This window comes from Eulemur rufifrons, chromosome 19 (genome assembly GCF_041146395.1).
Source record: "Eulemur rufifrons isolate Redbay chromosome 19, OSU_ERuf_1, whole genome shotgun sequence".
Classification (NCBI taxonomy): domain Eukaryota; kingdom Metazoa; phylum Chordata; class Mammalia; order Primates; family Lemuridae; genus Eulemur; species Eulemur rufifrons.
Genome location: NC_091001.1, coordinates 93,242,545 through 93,270,151, shown reverse-complemented (window position 1 = coordinate 93,270,151; position 27,607 = coordinate 93,242,545). Strand labels below are relative to the sequence as shown.

Here is a 27,607-nt window from a genome sequence, read left to right as displayed (position 1 = left end):
GGGATCCACACACTGACCTAGAAACAAGGCGGGGAAAATCAAGGTACAGTGGTTTGAATAGCAACCGGAAGATATGTCCTAATCCTGACCCCTGGTACTCCTAAAGATGCCCTTATTTGGAAATAGGGTATTTGCAGATGTTATTAAGCATCCTGAGATGAGATCATGCTGGACTCAAGGTGGGCCTTAAATCCAACAACAGGTGTAAGAGACAGATTTGAGGCAGATCTATGAGGATAAAGCCACATGATGGTGGAGGCAGACATTGGGGCGATACATCTATACGCTAAGGAACACCAAGATTGCCAGCAACCACCAGAAGCTACGAGAGGCCTGGAATGGATTCTCCTTTGGAGCCTGCAAGAAGGTACCAACCCTGCTGACACTTTGACTTCATACTTTTGGCTCCCAGAACTAGGAGAAAATAAATTTCTGTTGTTGTAAGCCACCCTGTTTGTAAGAATTTGTTAAAGCAGGCACAGGAAACTAACACTCGCCATCACGGGCTCCACGACAGTGCTTTTTAACCTTTTGGAAACAAAGCCATCTTGACGAACAGAAGAATCTCAGTAGCAGTGCTCCATCCAGATCCTCCACCAAAAGCAAAACAAAACAAAGCAAAAACTTGGGAATCGGAGCACCGGAAGAGAGCTGAGTTGACACAGGAAGAATGTGAAGCTTCTCGCCGCAGAGTCTACACCCATCTTCCTGTGTGTGCACAGGCCTGCGGGGTGGGGCCGGGGGCTCGGGGAGGGGCTAATAATGTGTTGTGTTTTCCACTTCTGAGCTAGGGTCATGCTAAAGAGCGAAATCTTGTCTTGCTGGAGAAGAAAAACATGTTCCCTTGACTGCATTCCAAATCGCCGGAAGGAGTAGACATCAAACATGCCCCTGACACTTCTTAAAAAGTCACCAAATACCTCAACCTGATGGTTCCTCAAGATTTTATTAATTTTATAATATTGTGTTCCATCAAAATGATCAGTCTTTATTATCTCGCTGCTCTGAATTGTATCTCCCTTATTATCCTCAGCGACAGAGGCCATAAATTAAAATCATCTGGAATTTATACTCTTACAGTTCATTATCTATGATTGGTATTATCTCGCCGCCTTTTGCTGGCCCTTCTATATCCCCTGACAAGAAATACTGCAATCTAGTCTAAATACTATCCCACCAATAAATGCTGAGTTAAAAAACCAAAACAAAACAGGGACTGCCCTACCCCAAAGGCCACCTCATCACTCCTCCTCACCACCAGCGTCCTTTCTGCCAACATGACAGAGAAACTGACGCTAGAGATTTGGGAGTTGGGATTGGAAGGTGGGTTCTTGCCTCACCACTGTGCAGAGTGGGCTTGTTGTTTTCTCCTGCACCCTCATCTCTTTCTTTGAAGGTTAAGGAACATTATTACATCAGCCTGTTTCATGAGGAAGAGCCCTACTTCAGGGAACAAGGGGTGATGTAATGAATTGACTCAAAAAGTGATGAGACACCCATTACTGAAAGGGTGTCATTACACAGGGAGGGGAGTCCTTGCAATGGCTGGGAGGCCAGTCCCACTTTGTCTACAACTCAGCAATGCCGTGTGAGTATAGACCCCTCCCTTTGACCCCAGAGAAATAAGCACAAGTTTCCAACAGTGGCGAGACTCCCCCAAGTTATATTTGGATGTGCTTGTTCACCAAAGAGCTTGGTAAAGGAGACTGGTGTGTCCACAGTGGCTTTTGCTGTGGTTGTTCATGCCATTACCCACAGTGATGCTACACCTACTACCTCATGGTAAGAGCAATGGCTTTCCGGAGAGATGGAAGTTGGCAACATTTGTGTAAAAATTGGGTATTCCAGTCTCAACTGATCCATCTAATGGGAATAGGTTTCATTCAATGCATGTACTGCCCCTTGGCATGCCTCTCCGCGAAAACATCAAGGTGTCACTATTTGTCCACACTAAGTTCCACTAAGGAACACTAAGAAGTGAATATTTAGTTTTCCCTTCCTTCCCTCCTCTCCCTCTTCTTATTTGTTTTCTCCTGGCACTCAGCGTAACATGCGTGGGCCAGAGATCACAAGGTGGAGGAGGAGAAACAGGTCAGACAGTGGAATGTACAATTTATTGGCACCATTTAAAAATTTTTTTAAAGCATCAAATTTCAGAATTATAATGTCTGACTTCACAAAGTTAGTGGAATTCAAAAGAAGAAAATTGCCACTTGTTCCTCTCTCTTGATCTCACTGAACTGTAATCACAATTTAATCCCTAGAATATAAATTCTTTAAAAAATCTATCTTGACCAAAAAATACATATTTCTAGAGGTTCAGTGCTGGAATCCAGAGACATCCCTGGGGTGGCTGAATGGGAGCAAGTCTGCAAGTTGTCTATGTCAACAGTGCAGCAATACTAACTAGGACTCAGAATCATCTGAGAAACTTATAAAAAATAAAACAGCTTCCATGGAAGTTGAAGCTACAATGAGATACTGTCTTTCATTCACCAGATGGAAACAAATGATAAAGTCTGACAATACCAGGTATTATAAGGATATGACCATTAGTATTCCTACTAATAGGCCACCAGTGGGAATATAAATTGGTGCAACTACTTTGGAAAATAGATTGGCATCACCTAATGAAATGGAAGATGCACTGGCCCTCTGACTCAACAGTTCCACTCTTAGTTACATGCTCTAGACTCAGAAGCCCTTGGACATGTGCACCAAGACAGATGCACAAAAATACTTATCAGAGTGTTGATGGTAATAGCAGGAACCCAGACACAACTCAAATGTTCAATGACAGTAGAAGAGATTGCCTATGGCCACATCACCCTGAATGTTCCTGATCTCATCTGATCTGGGAAGCTAAGCAGGGTCAGGCCTGGTTAGTACTTGGATGGGAGACAGTAGAAGAGATAAACTACAGTATTTTCACACAGTGGATTCAATGTAGTACCAAGAAAAATGAACCCCAGCTACATGTATCAAAATGGACAAATCAAAAAAGTATGATTCCATTTATATAAAAGGTTGCAAACATACACACCTAATCCATAGGTTGTTGGGGCTATATTATTAGGTGTTAAGGCCTTAAAGAAGAGAAAATGAAGGACAAACACAAAATACAGGAGAGTGGTTAGCTGGGAGGGGAGGGAGAAGCTTGTGATCTAGGTGGGGGCAGAGGAGGCTGTAAAAGGACTCAAATTCTCAAGCTTGGTGGTGAAAACGCAGGTGTTGGTTTATTGTAATCTCTAATCTATGCATATATGTTGTATCTACATTTTTGCTCATGCTAGCTTTCATAATAAAACTTTATACAGATTCCTAGGCTCCATCTCAGATCTACTGAGTCAGAATCTCAGGCAATGGGGTATAGGCAGTACTTTTGATAAGTTCTCCAGAAGATTCTGATGTGCTATTGGGTTATGAACTACTCACCTATCCACAGACACACCCTATAATACATACTGCTATCCAGGTGAATGCAGCTTAAAATACAAATCAAGGTCAAGAAATCTCAAGGGAACCATAAAAACAGAAAAGATCAGCCCAGGAGAGCGTGTAGGAAGGAAAGACATCTGTCTCACTGTTCTGTTGTGACAGGATAGAGGATGGTATGTGAGCCCGAGAGCAGTGGTTGTTGTTGTGCCACCTCCACCCTCCCGCATTGGCCTATCAGAGCCCTGTACCTGCAAGACACCCTGGTAGCATGAGCCCGAGATCATCACCGCCCAAGAACTTGGCCATAGAGCAGGCTGGGGCCACTACTTTGGTACAAAGACAGACACATGACATGGTAAAAAGTGTCCTTGTCTAGAACTCATCACAGCAGGTGTCTAGACCTGGACCCATACACACAGGCTGTGTGATCTTGGGCCAGTCACTCCCCCTCTCTGAGCCCTAGTTTTCTCATCTGCCCTGCCTCCCTTATAACATTGAAATCCAGGGAAATAGTAAAGTTGGAAGTGCTTTGCAAACTGAATGTCCGGTAAGCCCATTGCCATTTCAATTATTACCTCTTCCTAAAACCAGAAACATGGGCTGTCAGTGCTGGGTCAGTAGAGTTTTCTGGGTCCAGGAAATTGGGAGCCCTAAGCTTTGACTTCAAGAGACCTGAGGCTGGAGTACGGCCTAGTGCTTCCATGTCCCTGTCTTAAAAACTCAGCAAATATTTAACAAACACCCACTACTTACTCAGAGCCTACCTTTTCCAGGCCCTGATAATTCACAAGAGGATGTTCAGAAACAGCTTGGGACTACTGGAAGCCCCGTGTGAAGCAAACACGCAGTCTGAATATTCATGAATGGCTTTGCAACAAACATTTAACCAGTTCTACAATACCTTCCAAATTCGGATTCCCAGATTTAGCAAATGAAAATGCAGGACACTCAATTACATTTGAATTTTTTATACATTTGAATTGTATAATTGGAATAGTTTTTAGTATAAGAGTGTTCCAACAATATCGCACGAGACATACTTATACTAAAAAATTATTTGTTGTTCATCTGAAATTCAAATTTAACAAGGTATCTCATGTTTTATCTGGCAACCTCATTTCAAATGGACTAACAGATCAGCACTTTTTCCTACATTTTACATTAGAAAGTCTGCATGGAAGAGAGTTATGAAATCCTATTTCTATTACTTGGTAAAAGAGTAAAGGGTTGGACTGATCTTGAGACTGGACTTGCATCCTCCCCTTCCTTGCGTGGCCCAAGAAGCCATGCAGAGGTGCAGATATTAAGAGCAGGTTTCAAGGGAAACAGGGCAGAACAGGGGTGAGGAAACCTCATCATTTCCAACAGAGACAGGCATTCCAGCCTGGTCCTGGCCCACCCAAGACACTTCCAGAGGCCTCCACCCCTTACCTCTGGGCATCTCCTTGGAACGCTCTGCCTCGGGCCCGTCCAGCAAGTCCATCTGGGAGGCCTCCTCCGAGGGCACGTGGCGCCAGGACCAGCTCTGATTCTTGAGGTCGTGCAGTGGAGGGGAATATTCCAGCTCACAGGGGAAGTCAAAGCTGCACTCCAGACCTGCAACGGCAGCCCGGGGTCAGTGGAACAAACTGTTTCCCAAACATGGCCTTCCAGCCCCGACCCCTCCACTCCAGAAGGTTGGCCTTCATTTCACCCACAACCTCCACCCCGTCCAGACAGGCCAGTTGTCAATTCTTAGAGGACTAAGAGAATAGAATGTGTCCTTTCTATAATTCACATGATGGGAGGTGTCTTCAGAGAAGGCAAGTTAAAAAAGAAAAAAAAAAAAGAGCTGTCAGGTTGGCTGAGATGCAGCTGTGCATCACGAGGTGGCCAGAGACCTAGACAGGGCCTGAGGTGCGGAGGGCAGGGCCTGCCTGAGCAACCCGAGAGGTCGGAGTCCAAGCCTGACTCTGGCACTTGCCAGCTGGGTGACTCCAGGTAGGAAAATGAACCTCTCTGGCCCCAAATTTCCCAGCCTGCACATTGGGATGATAATTTCCTCTCAAGTTTGCTGTGAGACAGCGTAGCTGCTGCAGAGCCATAAGGTGCCGAGCGGCTCCCTGGGCGGCTCGCTCCACTAATCCGTGAACCCATGCCAAAAGCGCGGGCTTTACATAAACACGGTGGACAGGAGACATTACCGGGAAAACAGCTTGGACCCTGGGGGATCTCAGCCGAGGCCGCGCTAGTCGAGGAGGGACGGAGCTGTGCTAAGGTGTAAAAAAGCAAAGGGTCGCCGAACTACAGATTTTTTTTTTTTTTGTATTTTTCTGCTTTTTTTCGGAGGTCCCCTAGCCGGACAGCCCCGGTGGGCGTCTTTGCTCACCAGGCCCCCGGCTCTGGTGCTTGCCGAATGGGAACGTTAACCCCTGGCCCCCGCCAGTGCCGGCGTTCTGCGGGCGCGTGGGCGCCATCTTGAAATCCACAGCATAGCCGCTGCGGAGCCATAGGGTGCCCACCGGCTCCCTGGGCAGCTCGCTCCACTAGTCCACAAACCCATGCCAAGAGCACGGGCTTTGCATAAGCACGGTGAACAGGAGACACTATCAGGAAAACAGCTTGGTCCCTGGGGGATCTCAGCTGGGGCAGTGCTTGGCAAGGAGGGATGGAGCTGCGCTAAGGCGTAAAGAAGTATAGAAGCACTGAACTACAGATTTGATTTTTTTTTCTTTTTTTTTTTTCTTCTTTTCTTTTTTCTGCTTTGCTTTGCTTGCTTTTTTTTTTTTTTTTTTTTGCCTTCTAGCTGGGGAGCCACGGTGGACTTCAGAACTCGCCAGGCCCCTGGCTCTGGTGCCTGCTGGACCCTGAGCAGTCACCCCCAGCGTCGGGGATCTGCAGGCGCGCGGTCACCATCTTGGGGCCCACAGCCTAGCCGCGGAGCCATAGGGTGCCGAGAAACTCCCTGGGTGGCTCCCTCCCCTGGTCCGTGGACCCTCTATAGGGGCCCCGTCCTTGTGTAAACACTGAGTACTTCTCCAGATGCGAGAGTGTGGAGCCTGGTCCCTGGGGACATTGGGCCAGGGCAAACTTTTGCCCATGGGACCTGCAGCAGCGGGGGCGCTGAGCGAGCGAGGGCACCGCCCACTCCCCGTAGCTAGTATCTTTCCTGTGGAAAGAGACAGAAACCACCCTTTATAGAGGAAGAACCAAAGGGGGGGGGGGAAAGAAAAACCACACAGAGAGAATTTCTGCCTGCAACTAGGGTGGACCCTGACTGCTTACTGAAAGACCACAACACAGTAACTTAACTCGCCAAAGCGGTCTTGGGTCACTCCAATCCTCTAGGGTTGGACCCACCAGAAGCAGCCCCCCAACTGAGGTAAAAAAAACTCTAAACAATACACAACAGTCTCCCCCTCTTGACAAAGGAAGCAACATACCTAGACTGCTTCACAGCCTAAGAACAGAGTACAAAGTGTGCTGTTAACCAGACTAAAACTGTAAGAAAAGATCTAACGATGGATCTAGATGGGAAGGGCCCAGCAAAAAAACACGGGGAGCACAAAGAATCAAACGGAAATCTCACCCCCAAAGAGAAATACCAGCTCTCAAGCAATTGACACAAACGAGACTCAAAATACAAACATGTTACAGGAAGAATTTCAATTATGGATTATAAACAAGCTGAATAATATACAAGAAACAATGGATAACCAACACAAAGAAACCACAAAAAAAATACAGGATTTGGAAGAAAAATTCACTAAAGAAACTGAAATATTGAAGAAAAACCAAACTGAACTCCTAGAAATGAAGAATTCACTCAGAGAGCTACAAAACACTGTGGAAAGTCTCAAGAGCAGGGTAGATCAAACAGAGGAAAGAATCTCAGAGATTGAAAATAGCTCTTTCCAACTAAATAAGTCAGTCACAGAGATAGAACAAAGAAATAAGAGAAATGATCAGAGTCTTCAAGAAATGTGGGATTATGTGAGGAAACCTAACGTGAGAGTTGTTGGCATTCCTGAGGGTGAGGAAGATAATAAGCAAGGGTTGGACAAGCTATTTGAAGACATAATTGAGGAAAATTTTCCAGGCCTTGCTAAAACTCTAGACATACAGGTTCAAGAAGCTCAAAGGACCCCTGGGAGATTCATAACAAATAGGAAAACACCACGCCATGTAGTCATCAGGCTGACCAAAATACACACTAAAGAGTCCCTTCTTCGAGCTGTAAGGAGAAAGAAACAAGTAACATACAAAGGAAAGCCCATTAGAATTACGCCAGATTTCTCAACTGAAACCTTACAAGCAAGAAGAGGTTGGGGCCCCATTCTCACTCTTCTAAAACAGAATAATGCCCAGCCTAGAATCCTGTACTCAGCTAAGCTAAGTTTTCTATACGAAGGAGAAATTAAGACATTCTCAGATAAACAAGGACTGAGGGAATTCACCAAGACAAGACCAGTCCTCCAAGAAGTACTCAAAAGAGAGTTACACATGGACCAGCACAAGAAAGACCCACGAATGTAAAACTACTCAAGAGCTAAAGATCAAATTCCAGCTACCACAATGGCTCAAGAGAGAAAACATAGCAATGAAGTTCTACTCATCAAGCTGAACAGAAATCTGTCCCACTTATCAGTTCTCTCAATAAATGTGAATGGCTTGAATTCCCCACTCAAGAGACATAGACTGGCCGAATGGATAAAAAAACACAAACCAAGTATCTGCTGTCTTCAGGAAACTCACCTAACCTGCAAAGATGCATTTAGACTGAAAATAAAAGGATGGAAATTGATATTTCAAGCAAACGGTAGCCAAAAGAAAGTTGGTGTGGCAGTCTTAATTTCCAATAACTTAGTTTTCAAACCAAAAAAAGTAATAAAATACAAAGATGGTTACTATATACTGGTTAAAGGCACAATTCAACAAGAAGACATGACTATACTTAATATATATGCACCCAACTTAGGTGCACCCAGATTCATAAAGCAAACCCTACTTGATCTGAACCAAATGATAGATAACAACACTGTAATAGCTGGAGACTTTAACACCCCACTGACAGTACAGGACAGATCCTCCAAACAGAAAATAAACAAAGACATAATGGACTTAAATAGAATGCTAGAACAAATGGGCCTGACTGACATCTACAGGACATTCTACCCAAAGTCCACAGAATATACATTCTTCTCATCAGCTCATGGGACATTCTCTAAGATTGACCATATTCTAGGACATAAAGCATGTCTTAAAAAATTTAAAAAAATAGAAATTATACCATACATCCTCTCAGATCATAGTGGAATAAAAGTAATAATGAACCCAAACAGAAACCCTCATTCCTACTCAAAGTCATGGAAGCTAAACAACTTTCTCCTGAACAATTCTTCTATAAAGGAAGAAATCAAGATGGAAATCAAAAGTTTCTTTGAATTAAATGACAATGGAGATACAACTTATCAAAATCTATGGGACACAGCTAGAGCAGTCCTGAGAGGAAAATTCATATCCATAAATGCCTATATCAAAAAGACAGAAAACTTGCAAATATACAACCTAATGAATAGACTCAAAGAGCTGGAGAAAGAAGAACAGAATGACCCCAAACCCAGCAGAAGGCGTGAAATTACTAAGATCAAATCAGAATTAAATGAAAAGGACAACAAAGAAACCATAAGGGAAATTAATAAAACAAAAAGTTGGTTCTTTGAAAAGATAAACAAAATAGACACACCTCTGACTAGACTAACCAAGAGCAGAAAAGAAAAATCTCTAATAACCTCCATTAGGAACATGAAAGGAGAAATTACAACCGATGCCACAGAGATACACGATATCATCTATGAATTCTACAAGAATCTTTATGTACATAAACTGGAGAATGTGGAGGAAATGGACAAATTTTTAGAAACACATAGCCTTCCCAGGCTCAACCAGGAAGAAATAGAGTTCCTGAATAGACCAATATCAAGAACTGAAATCGAAACAGCAATAAAACACCTTCCCAAAAAGAAAAGCCCTGGTCCAGATGGGTTCACACCTGAATTTCACCACACCTACAAAGAAGAACTGGTGCCCATCCTACGTAAACTATTCTCCAACATTGAGAAGGATGGAATTCTCCCCAACACGTTCTACCAAGCCAACATAACATTGATACCAAAACCAGGAAAGGATGCAACAAAAATAGAGAACTACAGACCAATTTCTCTTATGAATATAGATGCAAAAATTCTCAATAAAATACTAGCAAATCGAATCCAAGTACTTATCAAAAAAATAATCCACCACAACCAAGTGGGCTTCATCCCAGAGATGCAGGGGTGGTTCAACATACGTAAATCTATAAATGTAATTCACCACATAAATAGAAGCAAAAATAAAAACCATATGATCCTCTCAATAGATGCAGAAAAAGCATTTGACAAAATTCAACACCCTTTTATGATAAGAACGCTTAACAAAATAGGCATAGATGGAACCTACCTAAAAATGATACAAGCCATATATGACAAACCCACAGCCAACATCATACTGAATGGGGAAAAATTGAAAGCACTCCCACTTAGAACTGGAACCAGATAGGGCTGCCCACTGTCCCCATTACTTTTCAACATAGTATTGGAAGTCCTTGCGAGAGCTATCAGGCAAGAGAGCAGAATCAAGGGAGTCCAAATAAGGAAAGAAGAGATCAAACTCTCACTCTTTGCTGATGATATGATGTTATATCTGGAAAACTCCCAGGATTCAACCCAGAGACTCCTGGAATTGATTAACGAATATACCAAAGTCTCAGGTTACAAAATCAATATACACAAATCAGAGGCATTCATATATGCCAATAACAGTCAATCAGAGAACCAAATTAAAGACTGAATACCCTTCAAAATAGCAACAAAGAAAATAAAATATCTAGGAATATATCTAACTAAAGAGGTAAAGGACCTCTATAAGGAAAACTATGAAACACTGAGGAAAGAAATAGCAGAACTTCTAAATAGGTGGAAAACCATACCATGCTCGTGGATCAGAAAAATCAACATTGTTAAAATGTCTATACTACCCAAAGTGATCTACAGATTCAATGCAATCCCTATTAAACTACCAACATCATTTTTCACAGATGTAGAGAAAATAATTATACACTTTGTATGGAATCAGAGAAGACCCCGTATAGCAAAAGCAATTTTAAGCAATAAAAACAAAATGGGAGGTATTAATTTGCCACACTTCAAACTATACTACAAGGCTGTGGTTCTTAAAACTGCCTGATACAGGCACAAGTACAGTGGAACACAACAGAAAATCCAAATATAAAACCATCCTTATATAGACACCTAATCTTTGACAAAGCAGGCAAGAACATACTCTGGGGACAAGAATCCCTATTCTATAAATGGTGCTGGGAAAATTGGATAGCCACATGTAGAAGATTGAAACAGGACCCACAACTTTCACCTCTCACAAAAATCAAATCACAGTGGATAACAGACTTAAACCTTAGGTGTGAAACGATTAGAATTCTAGAAGAAAATGTAGGAAAGACTCTTACAGACATTGGCCTAGGCAAAGAATTTATGAAGAACAACCCTAAGGCAATCACAGCAACAACAAAAATAAATGAATGGGACCTGATTAAATTAAAAAGCTTCTGCACAGCCAAAGAAACAGTCATGAGAATAAACAGACCACCTACAGAATGGGAAAAAATATTTGCATACTACACATCAGATAAAGGACTGATAACAAGAATCTATTTAGAACTCAGGAAAATCAGCAAGAAAAAATCAAACAACCCTACCAAAAAGTGAGCAAATGACATGAATAGAAATTTCTCAAAAGAAGATATAAGAATGGCTAACAAACATATGAAAAAATGCTCAACATCCCTAGTCATCAGGGAAATGCAAATCAAAACCACAATGAGATATCACTTAACTCCAGTGAGAATGGCTTTTATCAAAAAGTCCCAAAACAACACATGTTGGCATGGATGTGGAGAGACAGGAACACTCATACACTGCTGGTGGGACTGCAAACTAGTGCAACCCCTGTGGAAAGCATTATGGAGATATCTTAAACAGATTCAAGTAGACCTACCATTTGATCCAGCAATCCCATTATTGGGCATATACCCAAAGGAAAAAAGGTCATTCTATAACAAAGACGCATGTACCCGAATGTTTATAGTAGCACAATTCACAATTGCAAAGATGTGGAAACAACCCAAATGCCTATCAATACATGAATGGATTAGTAAACTGTGGTATATGTATACCATGGAGTACTACTCAGCTATAAGAAATAATGGAGATACGACATCTCTATGGTTCTCCTGGAGAGAGTTGGAACCCATTATATTAAGTGAAGTATCCCAAGAATGGAAAAACAAGCATCACGTGTACTCACCAGAAAATTGGTTTCCCTGATCATCACCTAAATTTACATCTGGGAATGATACCAATCGGATATCAGACTGGGGTGGGGGTAGGGGGGAGGGGATGGGTGTATGCCTACATGATGAGTACATTGCGCACCGTCTGGGGAATGGTCACACTTGAAGGTGCTGACTTGGGGAGGGGGGGATGCGAGGAGGGGATGGGTATATACCTACATGATGAGTGCAATGCGCACTGTCTGGGGAACGGACATGCCTGGAGCTTTGACTTGGGGGTACAGGCGGTACATGGGCAACATATGTAACCTGAAATTCTGTATCCCCCATAATATGATGAAAAAAAATATTCTACTAATTACTATGTATTAAAGTAAATTGATTCTTTAAAAAATAAAAAGTTTGCTGTGAGAACTGGTGGTAAAATGTGTTATGGATAAAAATGAGCCTGGTCCATAGTTGGTGCTCAGGGAAAACCCTAGTCAGGCCCTGTCCTGTTTGGCTGAGAGGAGAAAGGCCAGAGGGAACCGAGTTGTGGTCACAGTCCTGTTTCACCAGCCCTACAACCTACCCTTCCACCGCCCCTCCAGGGGAGAGGCTGAGGCTGACAGTGAGTCGAGGTTTATTCTCCCCTGGGGAGGGGCTAGGGAAGGTTGTAGGGTGGCAAGAAGGGGCCGTGCCCTGGGACGTTTATGGTCTTTGTGTGGGCTTCTCTGGAGGAATCGCCCTTGTGTCCAATCACTCTATGTTTTCCCCACTTTCAGGGTCCCCAGCTTCTCTTTCCCTTCCTTACTCACTGTCTGTTACCCAAAGCATATGGTAGTCTCCCAGAGTTCACTGATGATTAACAGAAGATGTGCCAAAATGCAAGTCATTCGGCCACCTTTTATCTTATCCTCTCTCCCCAGCCATGGGGATTTAAAAAAGGAGATAATGTGATAGACATGGGACAGAGAATGTGGGGAATTTGGTTTGGGTCCAGGGTTGGCCAGTCACTTCTCATGTGCAGACTTTGGTTTCCTCATCTGTAAAACAAAGGATTTACAGACTAGATGGTTCCAGAAGCAAGCACCTGGGGAAAGCTGGGCTCCAGTCCCAGCTCTGCCACTGATTTGCTTGGGACTTTGAATAAGTCACTTCACCACTCTGGGTCTCAAGTTTCTCAAATACAAAATCTAGATCAGATGTTTTCTAACATTTCTTCTTGATTTGGCTTTTTTAAGATTCTAAAGTGCTCACTCTCAGAGGGTTGTAGCTAATTTGATAAATCAGTCTTTGCGGTGCTGCTAATGGGTGCTAAGTCGCAATTAGCGTTTATACATTTGAACAGCTGCTTCTGGGGCTGCTACTGCCTTGACTTCCAAGACAAGCCTGGTGCGGGAGTTTCAGAATGCAGCGGGGCAGATTCTGATGGAGGCAGCCAATCAGTGGACTGTCCTTTAACGAGCGTCCACACCCGTAGGCAGCTGGCCCTGCCCAGGAGTGAGAGTAACATAATTCCCATTGACACTAACCAAACTGTCTAAGTTTAGGAGAGAAGGAAAAAATCCTTCAATTATATTTCTATTAAGTATCTTTCTGCTTCTTGGCCGGTAGAGATTTACGTTCCCCAGCTGCTCTCCGGGAACTGCCATCGCTCTGGTCCTAAGGTTAATATCACTCGCCCTTTTGCGATTTAGACAATTCACCTTTATAATGGCAAGCTGAAATTGGTAGCTCCTGCCTTGTGTGAGGTGACATGCCACTTGCTGCCCACATATTTTAACAGCCTTGAAGACTTTCTATTTGCTTCTGGGGGCTGAGCTGTTGCTCTGGAGTTGGTGGCTGGGAATCATAGGCTGCCTTAATCTTCAAGATGTCCTTAAAGGCACCTGGTTTTGATAGCAGATTACAAGGTGAAAACTGGTTCAACATTTTGTACTCTGTAACATCAAAGTGACCCTTGTAAGGAAAGGCATAGCCATTGGGCATGGCTCCTCTGGGGAGGGGCAAAAAGACTCATCCACGTTATGAATGATCACATGAGAAGAAGGGAGAAGAAGCTACCAGCCGCCCCCATCCCACATGGCCAGTTATCCGTGCCTTTCCCAAAGCTTCAACTGCTGCACCATCCTCCATCTTAATTTTTCTCGGCCAATTAAGGATGTCCTATTTTCTGCTGGGGACAGAGAAGTGGCATGCTAACTCAGACATTGCCTGGCAAATGTGCCCTATGTGCATACTAGACAAATGGACAAACAGGATACACAATCCCAACACTGAGCACCATCAATTCTGGGATCTTAGAACTCTGGAGCATCATAATGGGCAGTGTTTGGGCCAGATCCTGCCTTGTGACACAGGTTATGCAAATGCCCCATCATTAAATGAGTTCATTTTGAAATTCTTGCTCCAAGGTAGTCTCCTTTTAACTGTCAAAGCTGTACTCTCCGGCTCTAACTAGGAATGGAGTTAACATTACTGCTCATTTGGGGTAAAGCTGAATGGGGCTTTTCTACATTCTAATCTAATTTCGCATAAAACATGGAGACGCAGGTTTTTCTCTCCCAAGCTAGCCTTAGTGCCTTTTGGGTGGTCGTACCTAGGACTTGTCTTCTCTGACAACACCAGGTTACGTCTCTTTTTCCTTGAGCCTTTTCTGAGGTTCTAGACCTAGTGTGCTTTTGAAATTTTTCACTTTAACCCTCTTCTCACTCAGTTCTGTGAGGTAGAGACTATAGAATCTATTTTACAGACTCAGCAATCAGGGCTTCAGTGAAGTGCTTGACCAGAAGCAGCCCCATAGCAGAGGCAGGTCCACACCCAGGGGAAGGCACAGGAGGCCAGGGACAATGCTGGGTGTTTTTCTTCTATCCCTGTATTTAATCAACATTGAGAAGGGTTGATGTTGTCTTCTCTCTACAGCAGAGGAAACTGAGGCTCAGAAAGTTTACTTGCCCAAAGATCAAAGGTCTACCCTGAGGCAGAACCAGAATGTTACCTAGGGCAGGATGATGAAGATCTAGTGTTTCTCATCACTCCTCCACAGCTTCAGAATCTAAATTTAGGTCCAAAGATTAAATAATATATGAGAAACCTAGGAAGTGTTTTATTTTGTTGTTCTTAGACCCAAGGTATACAAACTTTACGTATCTGAAAAGGCTTCTCCACTACCCTAGGGGATAGATCTATATTTTCTCAGTATCAGACCCATTTTGCAAAGTGACCATGACCTTCGGAAGGATCCAGAGAATCTGACCATTGAGCAACAGCAATTAGAAAGAGACACACATTTTCTAGAACTTGCTGATCACATACTTGACATCACTGCTACCTACTTTCTTGTCTCTTCCATCATGGAAGAAAGATAAGGTGATGGAATCTTTTGGAAATGGTTGCCTGCCGAGAGGAGTGTCAAGTGCTATGAAGAGAAAGGGCTCTGGCAGAGAAGTGAGGATGGCTCCAGGCTCAGTCCTACACATAGCAGCCAAGGGATCTCAGCAGGTTTTAATACTTCCCTTCCCTGTGCCTGTTTCTTTGCAACTCAAAGATGAGAGAAATGGAGCCTGCACCCTCTACAGCAGTGGTCCCCAACCTTTTTAGCACCAGGGACTAGTTTCATGGAGGACAATTTTTCCACAGACCAGGGGGGTTCAGGGGACTGTGCAGGGCTGGGGGTAGGGGAGGTGAGCTCAGGCCGTGATGTGACCAATAGGGAGTGGCTGTAAATATAGACGAAGCTTCACTCACTCACCTCCTACTGTGAGCACACGCCCACCCCGGTTCCCAAGTTTCATGGAAGATAATTTTTCCATGGACCAAGGTGTGGGGTGGCAGAGCTCTGGGGCCTAGTTCCTGACAGGGGGGCTTGGGGACCACAGCTGGGGGTTAGGGACCACAGCTCTACAGTGCCCAGCATCTCTGAAGGTCAGTGATTCCATAGGGCTTGTCCTGGGGTGGCACAACCAAACCTATAGACTGTCAGTCACTTTCACTCTGCCATCCCCAGGGGGCAGGTTCCCTGTGGAAGGAGGCTGAACATACATCACACTCAGTGGGGACCTGAGCTGCCTCCAGATTCTCAAAGAATTAAGAAGGAAAACTCATGCAAATTTTGTAGATGGCTGTTCTAGGATGCGTGAGTGAGGGACTGTATGTATGTGTTCATGCATTTTTATCAGTTGGTACCTATATCCTGAAACCTCCTAAGGTATGAATCACATTTCAAAAACTGAACTCATTAACAGTTAGCTTCAAGGCATTGTTTTAATATGAAGCATGGCCATTCAGAAGAACGTTATGGTAGCCAATCAGAAAACTGCTATGGTGATCCTGTCCAAAGAGACACTCTGTCTCCCTTAACAAAACCCCTTGGCTGTAGAGGAGTTGGGAGTGACCACTCCCCTTGAATACTCTAAACCTGAGGGTGGAAACCTAGCTCCCAGGAATGCCTGAGACTACTAAAGCAGTGATGCCCGAGGCCTGTGCCTGGGAAGCCCAGCACTGGCTACTCAGGCAGAGATGGGGGCTTTATAGCCAGAGCCCAGTGCCAGGCTCAGACACTCGAGGAGATTGCATGTAAGTTCCAGGTACTCTCTGTAACACCATTGAAGGGGAACAGGGAGACTTGGTGCACTTTGGACACTTAGATCTCCCCTTGGGTGGGCTTAAAATACCCAACAATCCTCCTTCGTATGCAGACTGATCCCAGGGTCCCCCCACATCCCTTGGATCAAGGCCCTTTGTGCTTCCTTAATCCTGACCCTGTTAGCTCAGAAACCTCCCACTAGTTTCCTAAATCACCTTGTATCAGTTTCAAGGTAGGGGACCAGTGGCCCCCCCCTTAGTTTTCAGGATCCCCCTCCAAGGTTGCCCAGTTTCCAGGTGACCATGGGTGGGAGGACCTTAAAGAGCAGGACCTGGAGCAGGCCCACTTGAGCACCTAGGTGATATCAGCTTCAGCCCACCAGGCTTTTGGAGCAAAAGCTGCAGAAAAGTCATGAATAAGAGAAGAATGACGTGTTTGTTGACCCCATGACACTTTATCCTTCTTCATGTTGTCTCTTATTACCAGTGTTTCAGAGGTGAAGCCGGGCAGTGGGGGGACAGTGGGGGTGCGGTCTGACGTACGTTCTTGTCTCTGGCAGCACTGGGTGTTGTGTTTATAGAAGAGCTCTGATGCCATGGTGAAGACCTCCGTGAAGGCTGTGGGACGTGTATTCATAACTGATAACACTTGCTGAGGCCTGGCTGGGGTCAGACACCACGCCATGCGCTTGACACCACTGTCGTACTTAACCCCTATGAAGCAGGCAGGATGCTGATCCCTGTTTAACAGATGAAGACATTGGAGCTCAGAGAACTTAAGTCACATCTGCTGTTACTCAGATAGGAAGTGACTGGGTGGCCTTTCATGGATGTGCTTCCTTCCTGAGTTTCCTCAGACCTTGATTTCAGTAGCTCACACACAGGGGTTCTGGATGGGAATGGCAGCAGGAATAGCTCCCCTCATTCTGAGTCACGGACAGGGATAGTTGTCAAGATCTGCAGTGAGGCAGGCAGGGAACTGGGCCCCAAGGGGGACAGACAGGGCAGGAGCCAGAGGTCTTAGTCGCCCTTGAAGGCTTGGATAACACCTTTACAAAGTCAGGCCTGCGACGCCCTAGGCAAGGACTGAGCCAGATGATACATTGTCAAGATCAGGAAGCCCAGGCTGCATGTGCTGTAAAGCCTGGGGCTTGACGTTCCCATCCAGGTTTCCTGATGTCATCCAGAATATGTGCTGTGCTTCCTGGGTCAGACTGTGATCCGAGTCTAGGAGACTGAGGGTGGGAGGGCAAGGTTGCTATGGCCCTCAGGTTGTATCTGTTGCTTAAGGGGCCCACAAGAGAGTTCATTCAACTGGATACTTGATCATGGGCTCTGCATCTGAAAACAAAATTATCAGGCTTGCACTAGTTTAAAACCTGGCAATAGGATTGTGATTTTGTCTGTTATTTTCTGTGTAATTTTCCTGCTAAAAGTGCTTTTTCTATCTCTAGTCATCTTGACCTTATATCTAACTACTGGGCTGCAGACAGCCCGGTATTGGGCCTGTTTCCACTAGTTGAATGGTGTGTCTCTGGTCCCCACCTGACCAATGATCTTTTCCTATATGTTTATGCCCAAATGTCTTATTTATCAAGTGACCTTAATATCCTCATGATTGTTTCACAGCAACAGAGTACAAGACTTGATATTTGACTGCAATTCTGCCACCTGTCAGCTGTGAGACATGGCACACTCTCTCACTCTAAGCCTCAGTCATCTCAGTGACCTCAGTCATCTAAGACTAAGTTCCCAGAACCGCTGAAATGGCTCAAGGTGACAATGCATGTGCTTGGAATGGAGAAATTGCCAAAGCACACTGGCTGATTCAGAACTTGCCTAGCTATGCCCTTTCTGAGCACAGCTTCCCACTGATCCTGAGAAGGAGTATTTATGTGGGGTATCCCACCTGTCAGTCTGAAGGAGGAGATGACAGATGACCATTTTAGTATTTTGTTGTATGATGGTGACACTGGTGTTGCCTTCAGGTTACATTTATGGAATGAGAAGCTGTTAGAACTTTAAGTGATCCTTGATTTGACATCAACCATTTCTTCCCTTGGACAGGTGGAAAAAAATCAAGATTCGGGCAAGGGAGAAGACGGACCCAGGGCTGTGTCACTGGTCAGAGAGCCCTTCACACACGTGTGGAAGGGATTTCTCCTGGTGGCAGAAGCCCTTCTGAATGCCACCTCTCCAGTGGGTGCCAGGCCTGAGCCAGGCTGGATGTCAGAGGTACTCAGTCACCACCTTTCAAGTCCTCGGGCTCGACTCACAGGCACCTCCAGCTGAGGCTGGTTTGCTTCATGGCAGATGCAAATGCCCACGTATAAGCCTGATTTGTGTGTTCAATAGAGAATCACATGAAGCATAATACATACGTGCCAACTCTTACAGTTGGCCTTTAGAGACATCTGTTTGTGAAGCTACAGTTCATCAAATAAAGCCCCAGAAACTAGCATTCTCAGAACACTATTGGTCCTGAAGGATTGTACCCAGTTCCTAGGAACAACCTCAATGACCACCCATCCTGATGCACAAGCCAGGGTCTCCTTTGCTCGAGGGCTTCATCAGAACTTCCCCACTGCAGACCTCCAGAGTCATGAGGGACCGTGGAGACCATGTGAGGGGAAGAAACTGAGGCCAGAGCACGCTGGGGCTCCCCAAGGTTGCACAGAGGGTGGGTTGCAGAACTAGAACTAAAATATTCTTCCTAATTCCTTGATTTTTATTATCATTCAAAGCTGTAGGTAACAAACAAAACAATGCCTTAAACAATTTGGAAAGATTCTCAAAAATCCAGACTGTTTTTTTCTGGAATAAATTGGCAAGAACATACATGGTTAGGTTTCAGATATCTCCCAGTGAACGGATGGCTCAACTCATCCCCAAAAAGACATTTTGGGGCTCTCTCATCCTAGATATACTCTTCTGCCAACAAACTGCACTTTGATGGTTGCTGGAAGTTTCCTGATGGTGAGCAGGTCTGTCCACAGGCCGGAAGCCACAGCGAGAACAGGGTGAGAGAAGGCATTGGATCAGAAGCAAAGGGGAAAACATCACTAGAGAATTCTTGGGAAGCCTCCCAGCTCTGGGCCCATTAGCTTTGTGCTTTGGGGCAATTCATTTAACTATTCGAGTCTTGGTTTCCTCATGTATAAACCAGAGAGAATTATAACACTAGTGATGCTGATATAAATAATAAAAATAGTAATATCTTCTGTGATGATAAAATAAGGTAATAACATGGCTGTGCTTCCTGAACTCTGAGATACTGTGTGGATGGATCTTCTCGCTACCTTGGCCGTGATGCAGACACATGGCTCTGTCTCCCTGTGCTTCAGATTCACCACCAGGAACCTCGAGATGAACTGAACAGACTTGACCTTGGAGGACCCAGGGAGATGCAGACTAGAAGAGATATCCCTCTCCCCTCACTCTGATTTGTATCAACCTCATGGGGTTGAAGGGGTTACTGGGGTATCTGGGAAGGCACTGCAGGAAATATTAGAAACATAGATCCTGCATGGGGTTGGGCTGCCCCGGTTGCAAGTTTGGCTGTGACACTGCTAGCTGCATATCTCAGGGAAAATTATGTCATCTCCTTGTGCCTCCATTTTTTCACCTATAAAATGATGATACCTCGTGGAATTGTGAGGATGAAATGCGATAGTGGGTGTTGAGCACCCAGTGTGGTGACTCGCACATAGATTGTCCTTGTATAATGATGGCTGTCATCGCTGTTACTCTTTACGTTGTTCCAGAGGTCACCAATGGCACAGGTGACATAAGAGGGCATGTGTCCAGCACTAAACGGAAAGCTTTGACTGTGTCAACCTTGTTGTAGCTAGAGGCATGAAAGGAAAAGGGATGATCAAGAAACATGTGCTCCTCACTCAATCTTTCCTTGTGATGTGCTGGTCAAGCTTCTCTTTGGAAGACTTCAAGTGAGATGACCTGGGTGCTAGCCCTGGCTCTGTGGTGTAACTTCACGCAAGTCATTTAACCTTCCCAGACCTCAGTGTCCTCCTCTGAAAAATGAAGTGGTAAAATGAAATGATCCCCAGGTCTCTTCCATCTCTACCATGCTAAGACTGATTGCTCTTTTGGGCAAGTGGCCAAAACATGCTCTCTAACTTGACTCCAGCCAGCTGGTCAGCAGGAACCCAGAAGGCCTGACTTCCAGCCCAGGCTAGGGTGATTAGGGGCTGCTGCTCCCCCTTTCTGGATGAACTCCTAAAGGAGCACTTAGCCCACCAGTCACCTTTGCTATTAACCCACCAGCTGCCATCAACATCTGGTCACTCATTTCATAGCACTAAGTATCAAACCTGGCCCCTGCTTGCCCTGCCCACAACCACTATTCATCTGTCATGGGGCCCCAGAATTTGAAATCACTCACTTCCTTCCCACCAGCCTGCTCCCTGGAATGCATCTGGGATCCAATCACCCAATTCAAGACATCTGCTTTGCTCATTTACCATCAAGCTGCAGTGAAGAAGGGCCAAGTCTCCTTCAATCAATCAATTACATAAACACAGCCTCAGAAGGCGGGGTGTGCACACGTGCACGCTGCGGTGGGAGATAGGCACGGGAAGCTTAATTCTAATTTCTCTTATCTGTGGCCATTACTATATTACAGATAAGTAGGACTCTGCTCTCAATCCCAGAACAAAAAAATAAAAAATAATTCACATTGCAGACATTCTGAAGTTAACTAGCCTGTCCTCTTCATTTTATAAATGGGAAAATTAAGGCTCAGGAGGGTGAAGTGATTTGGCCAAGGTGGCGTGGCCTAGGGTTTGGAGGAGCAAGAGAGCTGAGACCAGAACCCAGATTGGACTTCCATTTCAGTTCTCTGCTTGAAATTTCCAGGAAACATTCATGCAGAATGTGTGTTTGTGTGTGTGTATGTGTGTGTGTGTGTGTTGGGGAAGGGAGTCTCCAACAGAATGAAGCAGGTTCCAGAGAGCATAGTGAAAACCCCAGCAGTCTGTACCATTGCTCAATATGACATCTGTCTAAATGAGATCGTTCCTGAAACCGGAAAGTTGGAGAAGAGCTCTGAGCAATGTAGTGTCCATGACAAAATGAGGAGCCCAACAGTCAAGGGAGACCTCAGAATATGCAAATGGCTCTCTCCACTTACTCTTCCTTCTCTGAAGAGTCAGAATCTGCTGGATGTTGGAGGTGAACATGGGTTCCATCCCCTCATTCGCAAACACAGGCAGATACAAAGCTGCCCTAGCACGGACCCTGTGCCTTTCAGGGACTCCCAGTCCAGGGTGTGGGAGGATGAACTTGCCCATACCTAACTGTTAGAGTAGGTAGACCCAGAGTGGCCATGGGGACATAGAACAAGGGAGACTCTTTTTGCCTGGGAGGACCAGAGGCTCACAGAAGAGGCAACTTCTAGACCGCATCTCAAAGGATGAAAGGATTTTGACAGATAGTAAAGGTTTAGCTGGGAAGTTTGCTGAGAATAGAGGAGGGACTAAGGTCATTTTAGGCAGGTGGGTAACTAATATTGCTTAATTGAGTATAGATGTACGAATTTTAAAGCTGGACTGCGTAAGATTAAATCCCAGTTCAGATGGTAGCATGGTTAAACGTAAAATGCTTTCAGATCCCCAAGGGCAAAACTAGGGGTTTAAAGAGTTTTAAGCAAGAAGCTTCTAGCAAATGGAGCCATGCCACCAAAACCCAGGCCACTGGCCTCTCACTGTGCTCTGGGCACATTCAAATCGGTCCTCACAGTCTTCATAATAATGCTGTCACTTAGCAATCATAATCATTCCTGTTTTAAAGATGACAGAACCAAAGACAGTGGCTAGTGGCCAAAGGTAATAAGAATCAGAGGTGGGAATTAAATTCATATCTCAGATCCCAAGCGTAGTCTCCTCCCCCGCTGCTCTGTGCTTTGCTTTCAGGCCAAGGCTGGGAGACCGTTTGCTTGGATGTTACAGAGGAGATTTAAATAGGCAATGTGCAGGTGAACTAAAGCCTGGGGTTTCCCAAACCTGCAAGCCCTGACAGCTCACAGTTTCTGTGAATTTCACACAGACCAAATTATTTCAGTCATCTACTCAAATGGGCTGGTTAAAGTCTTGTTAATCTCAGGTCTCTTCAGACACAAAGTTTTGCATCTGAGGTTGCTCTTGACAAAACATTTGATTTTAAGAGGATTTCCTCATTTTTTCCTCACGCTTGATCAATCATTTTCCTGCGTATGTTTTGGACACATGTCTTTCTATGTCAGTTAGAAATGCTCTGTACACAGTATCTCAGATGTCCCAAAGCTGTCAAAACAGAAATTCCTCAGCTCACTCTTGTCTGCTGAATGCTTTTTTTTTTTTAGGTTAAGAAGAGGAAAAAAAGCCTGCCCAAAGTAGATCAAATCACAGCTTTGAATTCTCAACCAAAGTGAGTCCATCCCAGGAACTGTTCTCCCCTTAGACACATTTCTTTCCTGAAACCAATTAATACAACTTCAGAAATGAGAGGGCTGGTGGAAACGCCCTTACTCTTTGCTAAAACAGAACTTCAGGGGCTGGAAAGCTCTGAGCTGGGAATTCAGAGACTTGAGTTTGTGTCTCCTTTGCCCCTGGACTAGTCAGCAAATATTGCAATTTCCTCTGGTGAGAACACAACTGAGACGCAACAGGGAACAAGACGTGAATCCCCAACCTCTGAACTGAACGCTTATAGTCCGGGAAGAGTGATGACACAAGACCACAAATAACTAAGACACAAGGAAAGGTGCGACATCAGAGGTGCAAAGTGCTGTGGAGAGACAATAAACTTCCTGGGAGAGAGTATAGGGATAGAGTGAGGCCCACAGCCTCCTAGCTGTTCTAATGTGGGCTTATAACATGTCATCAGCTGCTGGGTGGGAATGCTAGCTATGTGGTATCCAAAAAGAAACTCTACTAGATCTGAGAGCTATGCCGTGTTTTTGCTGAAACTGAGCAAACCTCCGTATTTGGTATTGATGGTTCATGAAGCCCAGAGAGAGAATCTCTCTCCACAGGACTGACTGGAGTGTCGGGGTACTGCACACACATACAACACAGTCATACAAGTAATTATTAAATAAAAAGCACCTTCCAGATAGGTACTTGGGCCCCTCTGAGACCTACGATGAAAGTGAACCAGGCTAGAATCTTTATGAGGGGCCGGGACAAAGACCTCGTCAAATTGTAGACACTCGTTGGATGAGAGAATATGTGGTAGACACACAGACAAAAGTGGCATTTGACATCTTCACCTTCCAGTTGGGGGAATTAGACTCACACATGATTGCTTTACTGGGTGACTCAGTTTACACTTAGACCATCAAGGGGCTGAAATACAAACTAGGAAAGTGACTTAGTTAAAAAACAGTAGGGAACGCTTAGGTTTTGTGAGGATGGGCATTGAGTTTCTTGGAAAATCTGGATGCTCAGGGAATAACTACGCCCTGTACAAGTTAGAATCTGCTCAAAATTTTTCCACCAAAAAATTCCAGGGAGAAGGGGAGACCAGGCAGCCTGGGGACTCAGGAACAGTCCCGGGTGGAGGCAGGTGCTCAGCTGGGCCCTGCGAGATAAAGCAGGTCGGCTTTAGGAAGGCAGGCTCAAGGGAAGGGAAAACAAACCAAATGGGGCAAAATGGAGTGAGAAAGGAGGAAATGGCGGGGGGAGGGGGGGGGAGGAAGAAAGTAAACCACAAAAGGTATTCACCAGGTGAGCAAAGGCCTTCCACAGTCCCTGGTCTGCTTCAGCTCTGGGCAGCTTCAACACTGCCGATGACCCCTGCGTCCAAGAATTCTTTACTCCCTCGGCTTCTGTGGCTACACCGCCTCTGGTCCCCTCCTCTCTCTCCCTTCTCTCCACTTCCCCCTGTTTTTCATGCTCCGCTTCCTCTTCTTACCTCTTAAATGCAACATCCTGGATGGCCGCTGGGTTTTCAACCTCCAATCACCACCTTCAACCTCAATTTCTCAGTTGCGGCTTCTCTCCCCAAAGCCAACACCTGGGTTTACAGCGCTCTACTGGCCGTCTCACTTGGATGTCCTGAAGGTGTTTCAAGTATAACCTGTTCAACGCGGATCTTACGACCCTCTGCCCTCCCTCTAGATGTCTTGCTCACCACTTCTCCTGGCCAAATGTTTCTCTTCTCTGTTTCATCATTGGCGTCTCCCCACTCAATTATTCAACTTGGATTCTCCTGGGTAGGTGACCAGGTGGTGTTCATCCTACATCCAGTGCCTCCTCCAGATTGCCCTCCTGCCCTTCCTTTTCCAACCTATGCTTCCCTGTAGGGCTAGGCCCAGACCCTGCGCACATCCAGAATCACTGTTTCTCCAGCCTCAGCCCTGTCCCTGCCCCCCAGGTCCTCTGAAGCCTGAGTCACAGAGCTTGGCCTGTTCCTGACACGCCTTAGCACAGGCACCCCCTCTGTCCAGAACACCCTTCTCACGGGTCTGTGTTCCCTGGAGTCCAAGGCAGGCTCGGTTGTCCCGTCTCCAGAACATCTCCCTTCCTGAGTGCTCTGCAGAGCTGGCCTGCTCTCCTCCGTGATGCCAGAAACCCTGAACATGCCTCTGTCACTGCACTTGTCATAGAGTGGGCACGCTTATGTCTTTCTCCAGAGCTCCTTGAGGGACAGGAACGTTTCTTATTTGTCTCTATCACTGACACACCTAAAGCACAATGAAGCACAACCAAGAGGGGATGAATGTTTATACTGATTCTCCAGTGGGGAGTGACGCGGGTGGGTAGGGATGCAGGGGGGACAGGGCGAGGGAGGTCAGGACTGGACTGGCGCAAGCCTTTCTGCCTTTCCTTACTCAACTTGCTACTAACACAGAAATAAATTGTTTACATTTATTAAATGGCTTTATGTGTCTTCCTTTTAAAGGTATGTGACCAAGAGGAGCACTTTGAACATGTCTCTCTTCGCCAACTGCTTTTCAGTGACTTTCTGTGGATGGAGTCCATTGGCTCCCAGCAGGTCCTGGCCCTCATGGTGACCGACGGTTCTTGAGCCTCAGGCTTGTGTGACCTCAGCACTGCTGTCCCCTTTGACACTCCGCCTCTGTGCTGAAGGCATCCACAGGTCTTTTCTTACCATGCTGTAGATAAAAATCCAGAGGTGCGAGCTAGGAAAGAACTTGACCCGGCCTGCCAGGGGCCGAGGGGTTGGTGAGGAAGCTTTCAGGCCTGACGCTGGTCCGCAAGGGCGCTGAGAGCTGCTTTTCCCTGACGCCAGGCTCTGAGGGCCGGAATGGCGGAGCACGGCAGCCACGTTAAATATGTAATTTCAGAAATGTGATCAAGCTGACTTCCTGCCCGAATTATGCAGCAAATCCCACCCTGGGCCGGAGGGCCTTTGTGTTTTCCATTTTTGATTCTGTGCTAGGTTGATTTTTTTTTTTTTTTTTGGAGATAGAAAGATATTTAATTTACCCTGTCTTTTCAATCAAAGAAATTGATACATTAACAGGATGGGTGATGGCGGCGGCAGCAGCAGGGAAAGTAATTAAAAAGTCTAATTTTTCTTTCTGAAAGCACCAGCCCCTAAATTGGATAGGTCCCCGTGGACTGGAAAACAGACAAAGTTTGGACAGAACTTTTATTCAAAGTCCAACAATGGCGTGGTTGTGCTCAGATGTCGGGATGTTGGCCGAACATTTTCTTTTCCAGAAGTCTGTGTTCTGGACGCTGGGGGGCTGGAGGGCTGAGGGTTTGTACTAGTTTCTGAGGGCAGTTGTAACAAAGTACCACAAACTGGGCAGCTTAAAATAACAGAAATTTATTCTCTCACAGTTCTAGAGGCCGGAAGTTCAGAATCAAGGTGCTGGCAGGGCTGTGCTCCCTCCGGAGCTCTAGAGGAGAATCTGTCCCCTCCCCTGTCTTCGCGTCCAGCGGTGCCAGCAGGGATCCTCGCCTTGTGGACACATTGCTGTATCTCTCACTCCGCTGTCACACGGTGTTCACCCTCTGTGTCCCTGTGTCTCTGTTTTCTTATAAGGACACCAGTCATGTTGGATTATAGCCCATTCTAATCCAGTGCTGCCTCATTTTTATTTGATTATATCTGCAAAGACCCTACTTCCAAAGAAGGTCACATTCATAGGTACCGAGGGGTTAGGACTTTAACTTATTGTTTTAGGAGACACAATTCAACTCATAAACAGGGACCATAGTCTGGGGCGTGGAGAAGGAAGGGAGAGACGAAGAGGTCACCTACATGGCCAAGGGGCATGTGCCCATGTTTAGGAGGAGTTGAACTGTCTGGCCTGCCTGGGATAGTCTCAGTGGGGCCATATCAAGTCTAGGTCCCCTAGATGCCCAAGGTATTGGGTATCAGACCAATCATTCAGCTCAAACAGCAGGGTGTCTAGGAAGGGAGAGCACTCTCCAGAGAGGGAGCTCATCTCTGAAACAACTTTGTGATGTGATAGGAAGAACCCTCAACTCGGAGTCAGGAGGTCTGGGGCCACTCTTTTCTAACTGCTCACCTGCTCCATAAATTAAAAGCACATAAGTAAATTCCTTTGACCTTCAATTTACATTTCTGTAAAAATGAAATATAAAATAATTTCCATCTCCTGCAATTTTATAACACAGCGTAAATGAGAAAAACGGGTGTGAAAGAGTTTTGCCAAGTTTCACGTTGTTGTTTTAAATGAATGAAAATTTCCTTTCCCCTGCTCATATGGGACAGAATCTTTGGTCATCTGTTTAAAATGCTGATCGGATTCTTCCCACACCCAGAGTGGGCAAATATGAATAAAGTTGGGAGGAGACCATCTGTCTCTGTGGCTCTAGAACTCAAGGTGATCAAAACTGCCTTTCAAAACCCCCAATGGCCTTAATCTCTCAGCATCTGCTGCTACCTGATGGGAAAGATTTTTATCTGGGTAGGTAGTTAAAGCCTAATCCTTTAGCCAAGCCAATAAATAAGTCTAAAAGCACTAGAGTCGATGATAAAAGAGGGGGGAAAACGTCTTTCTTTAGATGTCCTCCCTAATTCTAAGCCTTCAGGGAGGAACGTGCAGCTCTCTGCTCGCTGACGATGAAATTAGTGGGCTCTTGTCATTTAAGACAGAGGCAAGAAAGAACTGGAATCTGATACCAGATGCCACTGAAGAGAATGTATTTTTCACAGCATAAAAGGCCCCAACGCAAATTAGAAGAAATATGGGGAGCCTTCAAAAAGGTAGGTCAAACT

At 45.3% G+C, this 27,607-nt stretch overlaps 1 protein-coding gene across 1 annotated transcript in view; it reads right to left on the bottom strand.

Annotated features, from left to right (window-relative positions):
• ALK (ALK receptor tyrosine kinase) overlaps nucleotides 1–27,607 on the bottom strand; it is a 637,313-nt gene that overhangs the window by 418,580 nt on the left and 191,126 nt on the right. The window contains exon 3 of the mRNA XM_069494063.1: nucleotides 4,870–5,034. Coding sequence (XP_069350164.1) covers nucleotides 4,870–5,034 — 165 coding nt within the window. The remainder of the gene's footprint in view (nucleotides 1–4,869; nucleotides 5,035–27,607) is intronic.